Source organism: Euleptes europaea, chromosome 1, assembly GCF_029931775.1.
Source record: "Euleptes europaea isolate rEulEur1 chromosome 1, rEulEur1.hap1, whole genome shotgun sequence".
In the NCBI taxonomy this organism is placed as follows: domain Eukaryota; kingdom Metazoa; phylum Chordata; class Lepidosauria; order Squamata; family Sphaerodactylidae; genus Euleptes; species Euleptes europaea.
Window position 1 is genome coordinate 107,634,026 of NC_079312.1, and position 15,897 is coordinate 107,649,922.

General features: G+C 40.6%; 1 protein-coding gene across 1 annotated transcript in view; it reads left to right on the forward strand.

Annotated features, from left to right (window-relative positions):
* SLIT3 (slit guidance ligand 3) overlaps positions 1-15,897 on the forward strand; it is a 590,119-nt gene that overhangs the window by 467,954 nt on the left and 106,268 nt on the right. Inside the window, exons 24-25 of the mRNA XM_056847932.1 lie at positions 2,861-2,932; positions 10,330-10,493. Of these exons, the coding sequence (XP_056703910.1) occupies positions 2,861-2,932; positions 10,330-10,493 (236 nt within the window). The remainder of the gene's footprint in view (positions 1-2,860; positions 2,933-10,329; positions 10,494-15,897) is intronic.

Genomic DNA, 15,897 nt, shown 5'->3' on the forward strand with positions numbered 1-15,897 from the left:
TACCTGCACGTCAAACTTAGTCAGACAAGAAGCAATGTATCTTTTTCTAAAAAGAAACCTGAAAATGTGGAAAACCTTTTGCTGATTATTCCTTTCGGAGATTCTCTTGGGAACGCTGATAATAAATAAATGACACTAACAGATTGCACGCTGTCGCTTGGAAGCACTTTTTCTCCCCAGGAGAATTGATTTTTAATAACAACGTGGATGACATGTGGCGAGGGTTGTAGCTGACACCAGAGTTTTGTAGACCATAATAAATCAAATCAATCTGGAGGCTTCCAAATTCACAGAACTCAGAAAGAGAGACACTCAATTCATGCTTCAGCTCATTTTTGCACAGGAGTGAAAGTGTTCCCGTGTTATCTCTCCTACTCCAAGATATGACTAAGCAGGGCTTTCTGAGGAAGGAAGCAGTTAGCCTTACATTCTTGCCCTGGCCCACACAAACGAGGGAAATTTTGACTTGCTGGCTTTAGCCCTTGCACAGTTGCAAATAAAAAGTACCTTCTTGTTAACCAAAGAACAGAGGTAGTGAATTCTCTCTTAGTTATACACTGCAAATTACATCCTACTCGTAACACTTTCCACCATATGCTTCTACACAGAAGTGATTATCAAAAGATTGATGGTTCAGCGCGGAATTGATATCCATGTAGGAAATCATTGTGTTGGAAGTAGCTATCAATGGCACAACAGATCCCCACACTGCATCATGGGCCACATCCTATTGTGCATAATATGCTGATGACATCCATAATTCTTTATCTAAGCCTCCAGAAGCAGCTGGAGTAGTTCTGAGCCAGTGTCTTGAGGCCATGGTGAAGTGGTTAAAGGTGAACAAGCTGAAATTGAGAGCCCATCCAGCCCCAGGAACATGCAGCCATTTTTTAAAAAGTTAGTTCCCAGCTGGGAACTCCTTTAAATTGCACCGCAGGAACCTGATTCTGGCTGGGATCACTGTGGCATGGGAGTAGGAGAGGATCTTGCCTCCCTCCCATGCTAGTTTTCCTCACAACTCTGCCATGGAAGCTCACTGGGTAACCTTAGGCCAGGTACACATTCTCAGCCTAACCTACCTCACAGGGTTGTTGTGAGGATAAAAGAGAATAGAAGAAGATAATGTAAGCTGCTTTGGGTCCCCATTGTGGAGAAAAGCAGAATATAAATGGAGAGAGAATGATATAGCTATATACGGTTGGTGGATGGGAAGGAGAGAAGTCAGCAGGGGAAGGGGAGGATATGGGGATTGCCAGGGAAAGACAAAGGAAATAGTGTGAGGAGTGTGAAACAGAGGAAATAAGGTCCCTCTGCTAGTCTTTGCAGGGTCCCCACCATGCAACTGGGCTTGGTGAGCAACACCACTGACCTGGGCTGAGCCCCATGGCACCACAAAACTGGTCCATAGTTTTCCTTGGTAGAGGTTGCCAGGGGGAGAGAAGGAAGGAAAGCTGAAGAGAGGGGGTGGATAAGGGTAGGCTGGCTGGATTATGGGAAGGAGAGGAGAAACCACTAAAAGGGGAGAGGCTAAGGGGGTTTTTCTGGGAAGGATAAGAGGAAATAGTGGGGGGAGGGGAAAATGAGATGCTCCCCACAAGTCTTTTTAGACCACCTGTTTGTCAATATAGTTCTTAACATAGCCCCATCTGTGGATACTTAAATCCAGAGACTGGAAAAATGAACAGACAGAACATCTTTCAACAACCCGGAGAAAAGCCCCAGAAAAAAAGTGCAGGGGGGAAATAACAACAACAACAGCAACACATTGGGGATTAACTTGCCCCAAATAATTGAAACAGAGACTGTTCTTTAAGAAATGGATGCCTTCAGAGATCTCAGTGGCCATTGTGGAGGTTGCTATGTAACCACAACAATATTGCCTGCCTTCAAACCTTGGTTTCTGTCAGTAAAAGGATGGGGGATGGCTCTTTCCAGGGCTATTTTAGCCTCCCAGTGCATCCCTGCTCCCATCCCTCCTCCCTGGAGGGAGTACTTATTGATGCCAGGTCAGCAGCAACCACCAGCAACTTGCTACCATAGAATTTGCATGATACACCTAGATACAGGTGTGACTACTGGTCAAATTGATGCCATATAGCTCACTTGGGCAGAACAACAGCCTGTGCACAATTTGCACAACTTGGCTAGGCCCAACATTGGCTACCACACAACTCACTTAATCGACATGCTACAGCATGACTTTTCAACTTAGCTAGACTTTTCCCAGGGAGAGGCTGGGGGTGGAGGACTGAGAGCCAGTGTGAAATAGTGTTCAAATCCCCACTCTGCCATAGAAACTTGCTGGTTGGCCCTGGGCTGGTCACGCTTTCTCTTTCTCTCAACCTTGTCTACCTCACATGGTTGTTGTGAGGCTAAAATGGAGGAGAGGAGAATGATGCAAGCTTGTTTGGGTCCCTATTGGGGAGAAAGGTGGGGTATAAATGAAGTAAATGTATCATAAATATAGCTAAAGATTGGGGGGGGCAGATAAAAATGGTTGGTGAATGGGAAGGGGAGAAGGAAGCTGCAAAAGGAAAGAGGGTATAAGAAGCCCCAGAAGGAGAGAAAGAGGAAATAGTATGGAGAAGGGGATACAGGGGAAATGAAGTGACCCCTGCAAGTCCTCGCAGGTTCCCTGTTTGTTAGCAGCTATTTTCCTTTCTGTCATCACTATAAAGAGGAAACAATGAACACATATCCCCAAACTATTTTAATTTTAAATGATGAAGCTGCTAAAATGGACTGTTTCCTAAATTATGTTTACAGTGGGTCCTGGAGAGTGGTTTTTAACAGCTGCGTGTTTTAATGTTGCTTTTGGTAGTGCCATATTCTAATGTTGTGTTATTTCCTCTTCTCTTAGGACTCTTCATGGCAATGATATCTCCAGTGTCCCCGAAGGGTCCTTTAATGATCTTGTGTCACTTTCCCATCTGTAAGTATATTGTTCCCTTCAATAGACTAGTGACACTTTACAATTCATTGTGCTGAACAGAATTTATACAGCTATTTGCGGCTCCGTTTATAGGTGCAAGCTGCACCTTCAGTACAAATTTAAAGAAAGGGCTGCATGGACGATCTTTTGAAACATCAATCAATGCCTGGAGCCAAATTAAATGTGACAAAGATGATAAACTTGAACAGAAATTTCCAAACTTTTGTATCAGATTTAAATGCCAAAGTATCAATAATCCAGCTGGATGTTTGTTTTCAATAAATCATGAAAAAGACCAGCTGGATTTGTGATGATGCCTGGTTGCATGAATGGATGTGCAAGTAATTAGTTGTATTGGCTTGTCTGCAGGGTGGATTGTTAAATTTATAGACTACTGTCTCCCAACAGCAGTTTCCAAATGTTACCCTCATGATAGGGCTTGCTTGATATAAATTCCACCTTTTGAGAGAGGAGAATGTTTGATGATAAAGTTTGTAGCACAGAATAGTGAACCAGAGAGTCAGGAGCAGTACAGGGAAAGGTTATTGCTAAGTGTAATTCCCTTTCTTTTTTGTTTTGTTTTCATTACTGAATCCGTTTATTTCATTCCTCCTTCCTTCCCCTGTGGCTTACTGTGCTGGGTGGACCTGGAGTTGGGATTAGAACTGTCACCGGCCAGGCCAAATCCAGCCAGGCAGGGAGTTAACAGGACAAGATGAGTGAGTGGGAAGCAAATCTTTTCCTCCTGCTTCCCCTCAGTGTTTCTGATGTGTCAGAAGTGCGGCACTGTGGGAAATGTAGTTCCCATTATTAACGAAAGGCACCTTAGAAGTACATTTTTCATGGTGCATCAAAGTGCCACTCTCAGAAAAACGAAAGAGAAGAGCAACGAGGTACGAAGGAAAGCAGTGGGAGAGAGATGCTCTTCCTGCGTGCTCTTGCTGACCCCCTGTCTGCTTGGCCCTAGTTAGAGTTTCCAGGTTCCTCTTCGCCACCGGTTTTTGGAGGTGGAGCCTGAGGAGAGTGGGGTTTGGGGAGGGACTTCAATGCCATAGAGTCCAATTGCCAAAGCAGCCATTTTCTCCAGGTGAACTGATCTCTATCAGCTGGAGATCAGTTGTAATAGCAGGAGATTGGCAACCCTGTTACTAGTCCTGATATATAGGGGGGCAATGGTGAACAATGGTCAAATCTTCACCCAGCCGTTAAGGTTACTGTTTGACCTCAGGCTTGTCACTGTCTGTCCGCCCAGCCTTTGCTAAATAGAATGCTAAACATACCATGTATATATCAGGGTGTGATAGGCTGTTGATAGGACAAAAAATCTGTAGTAGGCACCAACCAGCAACTTTTGATTTCAAAGGAATCATTGTACCCAGCTTTTAGCCATATCAGAAAGAAATTACAAAGAGAATTCTTGATTCCAGTCTTGTTGAATATGAAGATTGTGTGATATTTAGAATATACAGGTTGAGTATCCCTTACCTGAAAATCTGATGTCCAAAGAGGTGGAAAAATCCGAAACTTCTGGTGAGGTAGAGACACCTTTGCTTGCTGATGTTTCAATGTACACAAACTTTGTTTTGTGCACAAAATTATTTAAAACATTGAACAAAATATTGTATATAATTACCTTCAGGCTATGCATATAAGGTATATATAAAACATAAATGAATTTCCTGTTTAAACAGGTCCCATCCCCAAGCTATCTCATTATGTATATGGAAATATTTCAAAATCTGAAATAATCCGAAACACTTCTGGTCCCAAGTATTTTGGATAAGGGATACTCAACTTGTATTTTAATTGCAGAGACGTTTGAACCATTGAACCATTGAAATAAGTGTGAAACTAGTCATGACCAGTTAGTAGGGTTTCCATCCTCCAGGTACTAGCTGGAGAGTTCCTGCTATTACAACCTGGAGAAAATGGCCGCTTTGGCAATCCCTCCCCTCCCCAAACCCTGCCCTCCTCAGGTTCCACCCCGAAAACCTCCTGCTGGTGGCGAAGAGAGACCTGGCAACCCTACCAGTTAGGTAGCATCTGCCTTTTCTTTAGGGCTGTTTAATGAATGATAGGAGAACAATGGTGCTGAGACATAGGGAGTTGGGTTTGTTTGGTTTGGAGAAGAGAAGGTTGAGGGGAGACATGATAGCCATGTTTAAATAGTTGATGAGGGAACTAGCTTGTTCTCTGTTGCTCCAGAGACTAGGATACGGAGTAATGGATTTAAACCAATAGAAAAGCGATTCCACCTAAACATTAGGAAGAACTTTCTGACGGTGAGGGCTGTTCAATGGTGGAATGTGCTGCCTCGGAGGGTGGTGGAGTCCCCGTCTTTGGAGGTCTTTAGGCAGAGGCTAGATGGCCATCTGTCGGGAGTGCTTTGATTGTGGGATCCTGCATTGCAGGGCGAGGGTTGGGGTCACTGGGGATGTGGTGGGGGGAGGTAGTTGTTAATTTCCTGCATTGTGCAGGGGGCTGGACTAGATGACCCTGGTGGTCCCTTCCAATTGTATGATTCTACTGTTGCTTACCATTCACATAACAGTAGAAGAGAGTACACATATTAAATAAAAGGGCATGGGCAAGCACCATTCTGAGAGTCCACCACAGCACAGGCACCAGTGGTCAGTACCCTATGGCAATGCCACAGGGAAAAAAGAACAAGTATCCCTCTGCCAGGCCCAGGGAGTACACCAGAGTCCCCAACAACCCAAGCAACACCCACCGACCAGGAAGTGACATCAATCAATCAATCAGTCAGTCAGTCAGTCGACCTTTATTGGCATATACTCAGAAACATGAAGTGACATCTTGCTGACATCTGTGTAAGTGGGCAGAAAATTAAAGGGCTGCACCAGTCAGTTAGAGGAAGGCACTGGCAAACCACCTCTGTTAGTCTCTTGCCATGAAAACCCCATAAGTCGGCTGCGACTTGAAGGCACTTTACACACACACACCAGTCAGTTACTAGGAGATTTTAAAAAAATAAGGCCAAGGCTGATGGTGCAAAAAAAAGATCTTGAAGCCTGTTGGCGAAATGCCCAGGGAATACTGGGAATTTTAACTGAGTAATACCATGTATTTATACTGCAATTTGCTCCATCAGCCTTGTCCTTCTTTTTTTTATCTCTGTTTATGTAAGTGGCTCACATGGGGGCAGTTGACTGCCACCTCCCAGTGCAGCCATGACTCCCTGACATTGTGCCCTTCTTCCCACTGGCATAGCACCAGATGACAGGAAAGACTCACCAACATTGCAACCCTTACAGTGGGTCATGGCATGTACAGCAGGAGTCCTGGCATCAGTGTACTCCAGGGCACCCCACAGAAGCATGTTTGCATTCCAGCCCATCAGCTGAGTTCCATTTTGCCAGGCATCGGGCAGCAGGATAGGAATGCACAACGGCACCTCCAGCAATGGCTTCTCCATCCACTGTAAGAACGCCCATGTGTCAAACGGAAAGCATGGGTCCGAGCCCTGAGGGAGAGGGATGGCAGCCAAAAGGCTTATTGCCTGACAATGAGGTGACAGGAGCAAAACACAAGTCAGAGGCCAGGCCTCTGCCACAGCCAGGACCAGCATCCTATTCACTAAACGAAGCAGGCACATACAAAGCAGGAACAGCAAAGGGCATTAGGCGCCCTGCTGCAGGCCTGTTTGTTCCCTTAGCACTTTTGGTTCTGGGCTCAATGTTGCACTGTAAGATGAAGTTTCAAAGCTAGTTGGCATATTAAAACAAGTCATCAGGGCCCAGTGTTACTCACCTAAGAGGTCTGGAAGAACTCCAATGAATAAGTTTTCTGAGCAGGCTAATGTGCTTATGATGTCACAGAAAAACTCTTAACAGTTCCAAAATTTCTGGCCGAAACAAATTATTATCAGGTCCACTCGATCACTACCAGCCACTAATGATTTCCTCCAGGGATCTGTTACATAGAATAGAAGGAAAGCTTGTCCAGTGAGGAGCTGAAACAAATAATCTTTGGAGTAGAATTTTTTATGCAGTATTCAAGAGCTTTCTGTAACCTCAACTCTTAATTAGCTTCTCGACCTTCATTCAACCTCCACTCCAGATAATGAATATAAAACTAGAATGCCTCATTCTGGAATAATATATTCTGGGTCAGTTAATTGGCTTGGCTTTGAGTGGCAATAACACCTTTTATTTTCAGAGTAAATTGTCATACAAGGACTCAGGTCACATAAACATGTCATGCACCATTTGTGCAGGCTTCTTTTTTTTAGAAATTAAACTAAGTACAGGTGTTGTTCTTTTTTCTGATGGTGATCGACTTGAGTAATCATTATTTTCTTTATAGACCAACAGAAGCACTGGAATTTCAGGTCAGAGAGTTGTGCTACCCAAAATGAAAAGCATTCACAATATAGATGTACTTATTGTTTGCTTTGATTTGAAAGTTATCTTTTCTCAAAAGATCAGATCAACTAACAGTATATTAAAATCATATAATTTATTACTGTTTTTGAAGCCACCATCCTCCTAATATATTATGGTGTGTGTAAATACCAACTGATATAAAATATAAAATAACTTACACAGTTTTCTGATAATGATTGTACTTTGACCCATGCAGAATAAGATTAAGCATAGCCACCAAGTCTCTCTGTGCTGTCTTGAACTCCTAACTGGAAAGGCAGAAAGTAGATTAGCTGTCAGGTATCTCCAGAATAATTTTTTGTAGCAGGGGGTGAACTACCACATACATAAATATCCTAGCCTTTCTAAAAAAAAATTAATTACCCTGAAGTAAGGGCATTTTGCTGTTGTTGTGTTTTCTGTGAAATGTAGGGTTACCAACCTCCATGTGGGGCCTAGAGTTCTCCCAGAATTACAACAAATCTCTGGACCACAGAGATCAGTTTCCCTGCAGAAAATGGCAGCTTCAGAGGGAAAGCTCTATGATATACCATAGATTGTAGGTGAAATCCCTGCCCAAATTCCCCCTCTACACACACTGTCCCAAATCTCCAGGAATTTTCCAGACCGCAGTTGGCATCCCTAACCATTTATGGCATCTTGTACATAAAGTAGCTGGATGTCACTGGATACCAGCATTAGCTCTGAATCTAACACCATAGCACAACATAGACTATACCAGGACTTTCCGTCATGTTTTAGCATTTTTCTTTTCCTTTTTTTTTGAGGGGGGAGGGGGGGACATCAAGCCTGAAGAAAAGTTCTGGAGAACTTGAAAACTTGCAAACTGTTATGTGTCATGGTTGTTCCTAATAAAAGGATTCTGTTCTGGGTTTTTGGATTAATTAATCGGGCCAGTAGAAGGTTCAGATGCTCCTGATTGGTTTTTGCTAATTAGGATTGGCATGGGTTCAACTCATAGATGGCTTCATGTGTCCAAATGTAGCTGTAATGGATTCAAATGAATTTATCTCCAGTTATGTGAAATCTAGGGCATTGTGGGAAATGTAGTTCTTCAAATGATCATCACCTTACTTCCAGGGTTTTCTGTTCGGAGAAGAAATTAATTCCCTTCCCCTCCTGCTGTCTTTCATATAATGAACGTGTTCCTTGCAAAACTGGGGCAAACTCAAGGCCTAACTATGTGATAATACTTTCCCCCGATGTCCCCCGGTTGGGTTTATCAGTTTAGTCTGGTAGTTCCATGCTCCCGAGGACCCTATAGCACATAGGGAGAGGGTGCAATTGACCTTCTTCTCTGAGATGTTTCCCCCAACCTCAAATGGCACTGAGGAATCTTCTTTGCCCTAGTGAAGAAGTTTAGCATGTAGCTGTGAGGCAAGTAATGACTCCCTGGCATTATGTCAGGTCTGGAAAATAGTGAAGGGGAGCTTTAAGCTCCCTCTCCACATGTACTGCAGTCAAGATCCAAATCAGGCCCATGCAATAATGGGAAGCATATTAACTCCTATACCATAACTGTTGACCTTACCCAGAAATTGGTATCCGCATGAAGGAATGCTCTGAGGAAAAATGGACTATATGAGCTGGGTGGGGAAAGTAGATAATTTCTAAAGAAGAGAAAGCAGGCAGAAGGTATGTTATGGCAGACCAAATAGAATGATGGCAAGAAATGTTGTAGCAAGGAGTAAAATTTGCTAATAGTGGTATGGATCCAACCATCCTTTTTCCAGCATTTCAAAGGCTTCTTCCAACTTAAGAGGCTTTGCCTCTGGAGATAGTTGTTGGAGATGTGGGGTCTTCTTCTTAACAATCTAGAAGTTTTGGTATGTGGGTCTTGCTTTTACAATTTGAAAATGCTATCCTTTTTTTACTCCGAAGTGAATTCCACTGATTTCAGTGGGAGTTACTCACAACTAAGGATGCTTAGGAGCAAGGTATTTTGTGATGCCAGCTACAGCTTCAGTGGTAAATCAATAAACTTTACATTCTATGGCTCCTTCAAATGGTAAAATATATTTAATTAATACAGCTACAGCTTTGTGTGTGTGTGTAAATATTTAAAAGTGTGTGTTTTGGATCTGTAGGAATTTCTAATATAAATTGGGTACACTGGCCCCTTTAAGGAAATATTGCTGTTGCATTTATTTAATTTTGATGGATGAACCCCTGCCAGTAATTCAACTCATGAACTCTCAGCATGAGTTTGTCTAGGGCAGAGTTGTTTCATCAGTCACGTCTGTAGAATTATATCAACAACATTAGCAGAATTTCATCTGTCAGTATTTCATCTGCATTTTTTTCAAAACATTTTTTGAGCATGAACTCTATTTTCAGAAATTATTTGTGTTATCGCTAATGAAAAAAGTCAACATCCAAAATTAATTTTTGTTCATTTTTTCTGTGTAAATAATTTCCGTTCTCTCTAGAAGCTGAGCCCAGCCTCATTTTTTTTGTGTCCAAGAACATAGCCAAGCACTCCTGCAGAGTGAAAACTTTGTCAAAACCAGTCTAAGATGATTGGGAATTACTGCCTTTAACCTTTAACCTTTCAACCATCGTCTTACACATGATATTTGAGTCGCAAAGAATTTCTGCAGTAATCAGTTCTAAGTTAAACTGAAATTGGTGATGGTGTTAGAAAAATATTCCAATAGCATTACAATACTCGCAGAGATCAACCTTTGGGTAGGAGCCATAGTGATTGTCCTTTGAAGTTACACCGTACTACATACTATGAATTTGCTCTTGAATTTTTGGCTTCCAAATTAACCAATGCAAGGTCGTTCATGACTGATGAAGATTCATACATTGAAACAGGAACTTAGCCGGCATTCTGTCTGTTGTGTGCTCTTCTCCAGCTTGTTAACCTTTCTGTAGAATTGCCGTATTGAAGCTGTATATGATAACTGTACTCAAATTGTTATTTGTTTCATTAGGCTTTTAAATTCTTCCTGAACAACTTTGTGGGGTTTGTTTTTACCTTTTTAGGGCGCTTGGTACCAACCCCTTGCATTGTGACTGCAGCCTGCGCTGGCTTTCAGAATGGGTAAAGGCAGGCTACAAAGAGCCAGGGATTGCACGGTGCAGCAGTCCAGATGATATGGCAGACAGGCTGTTGCTCACAACACCGACTCACCGTTTCCAGTGCAAAGGTAGGCGTCATCTATTAGCACACAAGTGTATCCACTATTGTATACAACATTGCTGCTGGTGAGCTCACTCCATATCATTTGACCCAAACCATCATGGGTGTTGCTGTAGTGGTGATTTTCTCCCATACCAAGTCTGTGGGAGAACTCTGTGAAGGTGGAATGAAGATAGTTCTGCCACATATCAGTCTTTGGTGTAACTGTATCTTTTCTGTCTATAGAATGGACTTCTCTGTCACAAGTTTGGAAACCATAAGACACGGTATATAGTTTCAGTCACCTTGGTACTCATCCATTTCTTATATGAATGGCTTTGTGTGAGTGTAGTTCTATTTAATGTAAATAGGATAGTATTCAAAAAATCAGATTTTCTATACAAATATTTTAGCTAAGTCTGTCAAATGCAAAAAGTAATCTAAGTTTTATATGAACTGCTTAATCAAGCTGCCCTGTCTCTTTTATCCAGTTGTGTGGGCCGATGTTGCCTTCTGTTTATTTGTCCTGAGAAAAAGTGCTTGCTCATAAGAACATTAGAAAAGCCATGCTGGATCAGACCAAGGCCCATCAAGTCCAGCAGTCTGTTCACACAATGGCCAATCAGGTGCCTCTAGGAAGCCCACAAACAAGACGACTGCAGCAGCAGTCCTGTCTGTCCTGTTCTGTGTTCCAAAGCACCTAATCTAATAGGCATGCTCCTCTGCCAAAGAGGGGAAAGTCATTTTTAGATGGTGTTTCTTCACTTTTTATAGTATTTGTCATTGAAGTATCCTTCCATTTGTATTTTGCATAAAGAATAGCTCCTTTCATTTGTGAACACTGGCCTTGGGTTACAAGTTTACACCTGTGTCGTTAAGTATTTATGGTGTTTACAAACATTCTCTAGAGGTTCAGGAAGGGGAAGTCCTGACTCTCAGGAAGAATATCCTCTTTGTGACAGGCAGAGTCATTGATCCAAACCCAAGGGGAATGACTTTCTGGAGTTCACCAGACCCCTTTTCTGTGGTGCAGGCAACAAGGTCATTACTATTGGGGCTTCTGAAGATGCCAATATTTTTTGCTCTGTGGGGTGTTTTCTTTCATCCTCCCATTACTTTAGGAGTGGTGGTTGCAGCATCACCACATGAGGGCCACATGCCTACTTCAGAACCCTCAGCAATCTGTTCAGCTGTGGAGCTTACCTTCATGACCAAAAGGCTGTGAGAGAACATGGACCAGGCAGGAAACCAGTCAGAGCATCTGTTTAGAGCTCAGGGTGAACCGGTTAGCACTCTTAGCCTTTCAGGAGTAGTTAGAAAGAAAGGGCATCATCATTCACAGGGACATTATCTCAGCAAAGCCTACATAAATTCCCACTCTGTGCATCACACTGATGGTTTTTTTGCAGGCATAGAACATTATCTCAGAAACTTCTACAACTTCAAAATAGGTATGAAAATCTCCTCCCCTGGTGTGGAAGCACGGCACACATGGTTTGGGGAAAGAGTTGCCCCTCTCCCACTCAGTTCCTTTTTGTCCACCATAGGGTAAACACCAACTTTCTTCACCATTTACTGGTGTCTTTAGGTGATCAATGTGGACATGCTGACCAGCAGATAGCTAAAGCAGTTGATGTTTACATTTCTTCCAATCAAGATGATTTCTAGAGTGTTACAGGAGATAGTGGTCATGAAAATAGTCCTGTATTGACAACAGTTGACCTGGTTTCTGGACTTCCTCAAATGGTCAGTTTGAGACCTGTAAAGCATTCCTCATCAACAGACTATTATCCTGCAAACTCAGATCCTTCAGCTCACTGCTTGGAGGTTGAGGAGCAACAGGGATTTAGGGTCAAGGATGTAGCCATTCTAAGAATGTGAGATGCATTCTTCTAGCATCTCACGGGACATCTACTAATAGGATCTGTAATTCTACTTGGAAGGTTTTCTCTGGGTGGTGCACAGGCAAATACACCCCATCAGATTCCAGTGGCCACTTTTCTAGAATTTCTGTAGGAGAGAATCAGCAAAGATCTCAGTACTAGTAGACTGAAACATTAAGCCATTCTTTTGTCAAATGTTTTAAGCCAGGATAGAGGCAAGCTGTTGACCCAGGACAAACATGTCTGGATATTTCTTTTTTTATATATATATATAAATTTTATTGGGTTTTATGATAGAAATTTTCCATTGCATTAAACAACATCTATAACAATATCGAATTTCAATTCTAACCTAAAGTTGTTATAATTCCATATCATATAATAAAAAAGAGAAAAGAAAAAAGAAAAAAAGAAATGGAAAATTTTTTGACTTCCCCATCACCTCTATCTGCCTCTTAATAAAAAGTTCCTCCCGTCATAGGTAATCTAATCTTGATAAAATATCAATACCATATATAAAAACCCATAATCTGTTAGTAAATATAATTATGCTTATTCAATATAAAAAAAAATCAAAAATAATCCTCTGGATCAGATTAGAAAATATTCTTCCATTCTTCCCAATTTTAACTCATATTCACAATAATGCATCCACGCCCCCCATTCCCCCAAAAACCGAACGTCATTTTCTTCATTTAGAATAGCTGTGAGTTTTGCCATTTCTACCACTTCAAACATTTTAACAATCCAGTCTTTTTTCTCTGGAGTTTCTAGCCCTTTCCATTTCGCTGCATAAAGCAGTCTCGCAGCTGTTGTGGCATATATCAGAAAAGTTCTTTGTGTTGCTAAGTCGTCTGGAATCATACTCAATAACATCATTTCTGGTGTTTTGGATATATTCTTTTGTAGTATTAATCTCAGTTCGTTATAAATCATGTCCCAGAAGTCTTTGGCTTTGTCACAGGTCCACCACATGTGATAAAAGGAACCAATTTCTTTGTTACATTTCCAACAAGTAGGGGACATCGTTTTATAAATCTTTGCAATTTTCTTGGGTGTTAGATACCATCTATACATCATTTTATAGATGTTTTCTCGCACTGACTGTGCTTTTATTCCTTTTAAATCTTTAGACCATAATCTTTCCCATTTATTTAAAACAATATCATGTCCCACATTTTGAGCCCAATCGATCATAGTTGGTTTAATCGTGTCCTGCTCACAGTATATTGTTAAAAGGAGATTATACATTTTAGAAATCAGCTTTGTATTATTGTCTAGTAGAATCCTTTGAAAAGGAGATTTTTCTTTAGAGAAACCTTTTTTTGCATCTTGTACAAAAACTGATTTGATTTGGTAGTATTGAAGCCATTGTAAATCATCCTTGAGCAGTTGAAAGTCTTTTAGTGAGCATTTCTTTCCTTCCCAATTAGTTAGATCTTGATAAGTAATAAATTTGTCTGGTCTAAGTGGGCGCAAAGTTAGCATTTCTTGGGGCGATATCCACATCGGTGTTTCTGGTTCCAAAATGTGTTTATATCTCATCCAAATACGAAGTAGAGAGGACCTGATTATATGATTACGGAATGTTGCTTGTAATTTAATTTTATCATACCACAAATAACCATGCCATCCACTTAAGTTATTATAACCTTCCAAGTCTAGCAAATGTACATTTGACAAATTCATCCAGTCTTTTAGCCATACTAAAGCTACCGCTTCAGCATAGAGTTGAAAGTTAGGCAGTGCTAAACCTCCTCTAGTTTTTAAATCCACCAAGTATTTATAAGCAGTCCTTGGTTTTTTTCCTTGCCAGATGAAGTTTGAAATGTCTTTCCTCCAAGTTTCAAAATATTTTGTTTGTGATATTATTGGTAAATTTTGGAATAAGAAGAGCATCCTCGGTAAGACATTCATTTGGATCGTTGAGATACGTCCCATTAATGACAATTTTTTGTTTGACCATATAATCATATCAGTTTTAATCTTACCCCATAACTTGAGGTAATTGTTGGTTAACAGATCTTTATTCTTTGCAGTGATCCAAATTCCCAGGTATTTAACTTTGTTAGCTTTCTCCCAGCCAGTATATGATATAAATTCCTGTTGTTGTATTTCCGATAAATTTTTAAATATTATCTTTGTTTTTTCTTGATTCACTTTAAAGCCAGATACTTTTCCAAAATCATCCAAAGTCTCCTGAAGTATATTCATTGACTGTGTTGGGTTTTCCAAAATTAGCAGTAGGTCATCCGCGAATGCTCTCAACTTAAATTCATGTTTTTTAATTCTTAGCCCGCGGATGTCCTCCATACTTCTTAGTTTCACACATAGCGGTTCCAACACCAACAAAAATAAAAGTGGAGACAAGGGACATCCCTGTCTAGTCCCTTTCGTGATTTGGCAGTTATCTGACATTGATTCATTAACCAAAATTTTAGCTTGTTGGGAGGTATAAATAGCCGATATACCTTTCTGAAAACGATCTCCAAAATTCAATTTATCCAAAATCCGTTTCAAAAAGTTCCAAGAGACCATATCAAAGGCTTTTTCTGCATCCAAAAATACAAAAGCCGCAGTTTGTTGAATATTATGGTCATAATATTCCAGTGAATCTAGTAAAATTCTTACATTGTCTTTTATTTGCCTTCCTGGTATAAAACCTGCTTGGTCCTCATGTATAAGATCCTTAATAAATTGCTTTATCCTACATGCCAAAACCGAAGCAAAAATTTTGTAATCCACATTTAAGAGCGATATAGGTCTGTAATTAGATGTTTTTTCTGGATCTCTTCCTTCTTTGGGTATCAGTGATATAAATGCGTGTGACCAAGTCTCCGGGGATGTTCCCTCGTCCAAAATTGCATTGTAAAGTGAACCAAAAAATCCAACTAAATTGTCACTAAAAGTTCTATAAAATAGTGCAGTAATTCCATCTGGTCCAGGTGTTTTATCCGTTTTTTGTCTCAATATTGCTTCTTGTATTTCTTCCCTTGTTACTGGAGCTTCAATACATTCTCTCTGGGTCATTGACAAAGCTTTCATCTGTATTGAGTTTAGAAATTTGTCTATTTTCTGTTTTGGAGTATTTTCTTTCTGATATAACTTAGAGTAAAATGAAACAAATTCTTTCTGAATTTCTGAAGTTGAATAAACTGGTCCTTTAGCAGTTTGGATTTTTGTTATAATCTTCTTTTGAAATGAGTCCTTCAGTTGTGTTGCTAAAAATTTTCCTGGTTTATTTGCATATTCAAAATACTTTTGTTTAGCAAGTTTCAGATTTTTATTCATTTCCTCCATTATTACCAAATTTAATTGGTGTTTAGATGCAGAAATCTGTATTTGAATTTCTCTTCTCTCCTCTTCCTGTGTTACCATTACCAATTTCTGCTCCAAATTTTGTAAATTCCAAAGTATGTTGTTTGTAAATTGCAATTGAGTCTTCTTCCAGGCCGAGTGTTTCTGTATCATAAAACCTCTCAGAACAGCTTTGAATGCGTCCCAAACTGTATTTAAAGAAGTTTCCCCATTAAGGTTGATTTCAAAAAA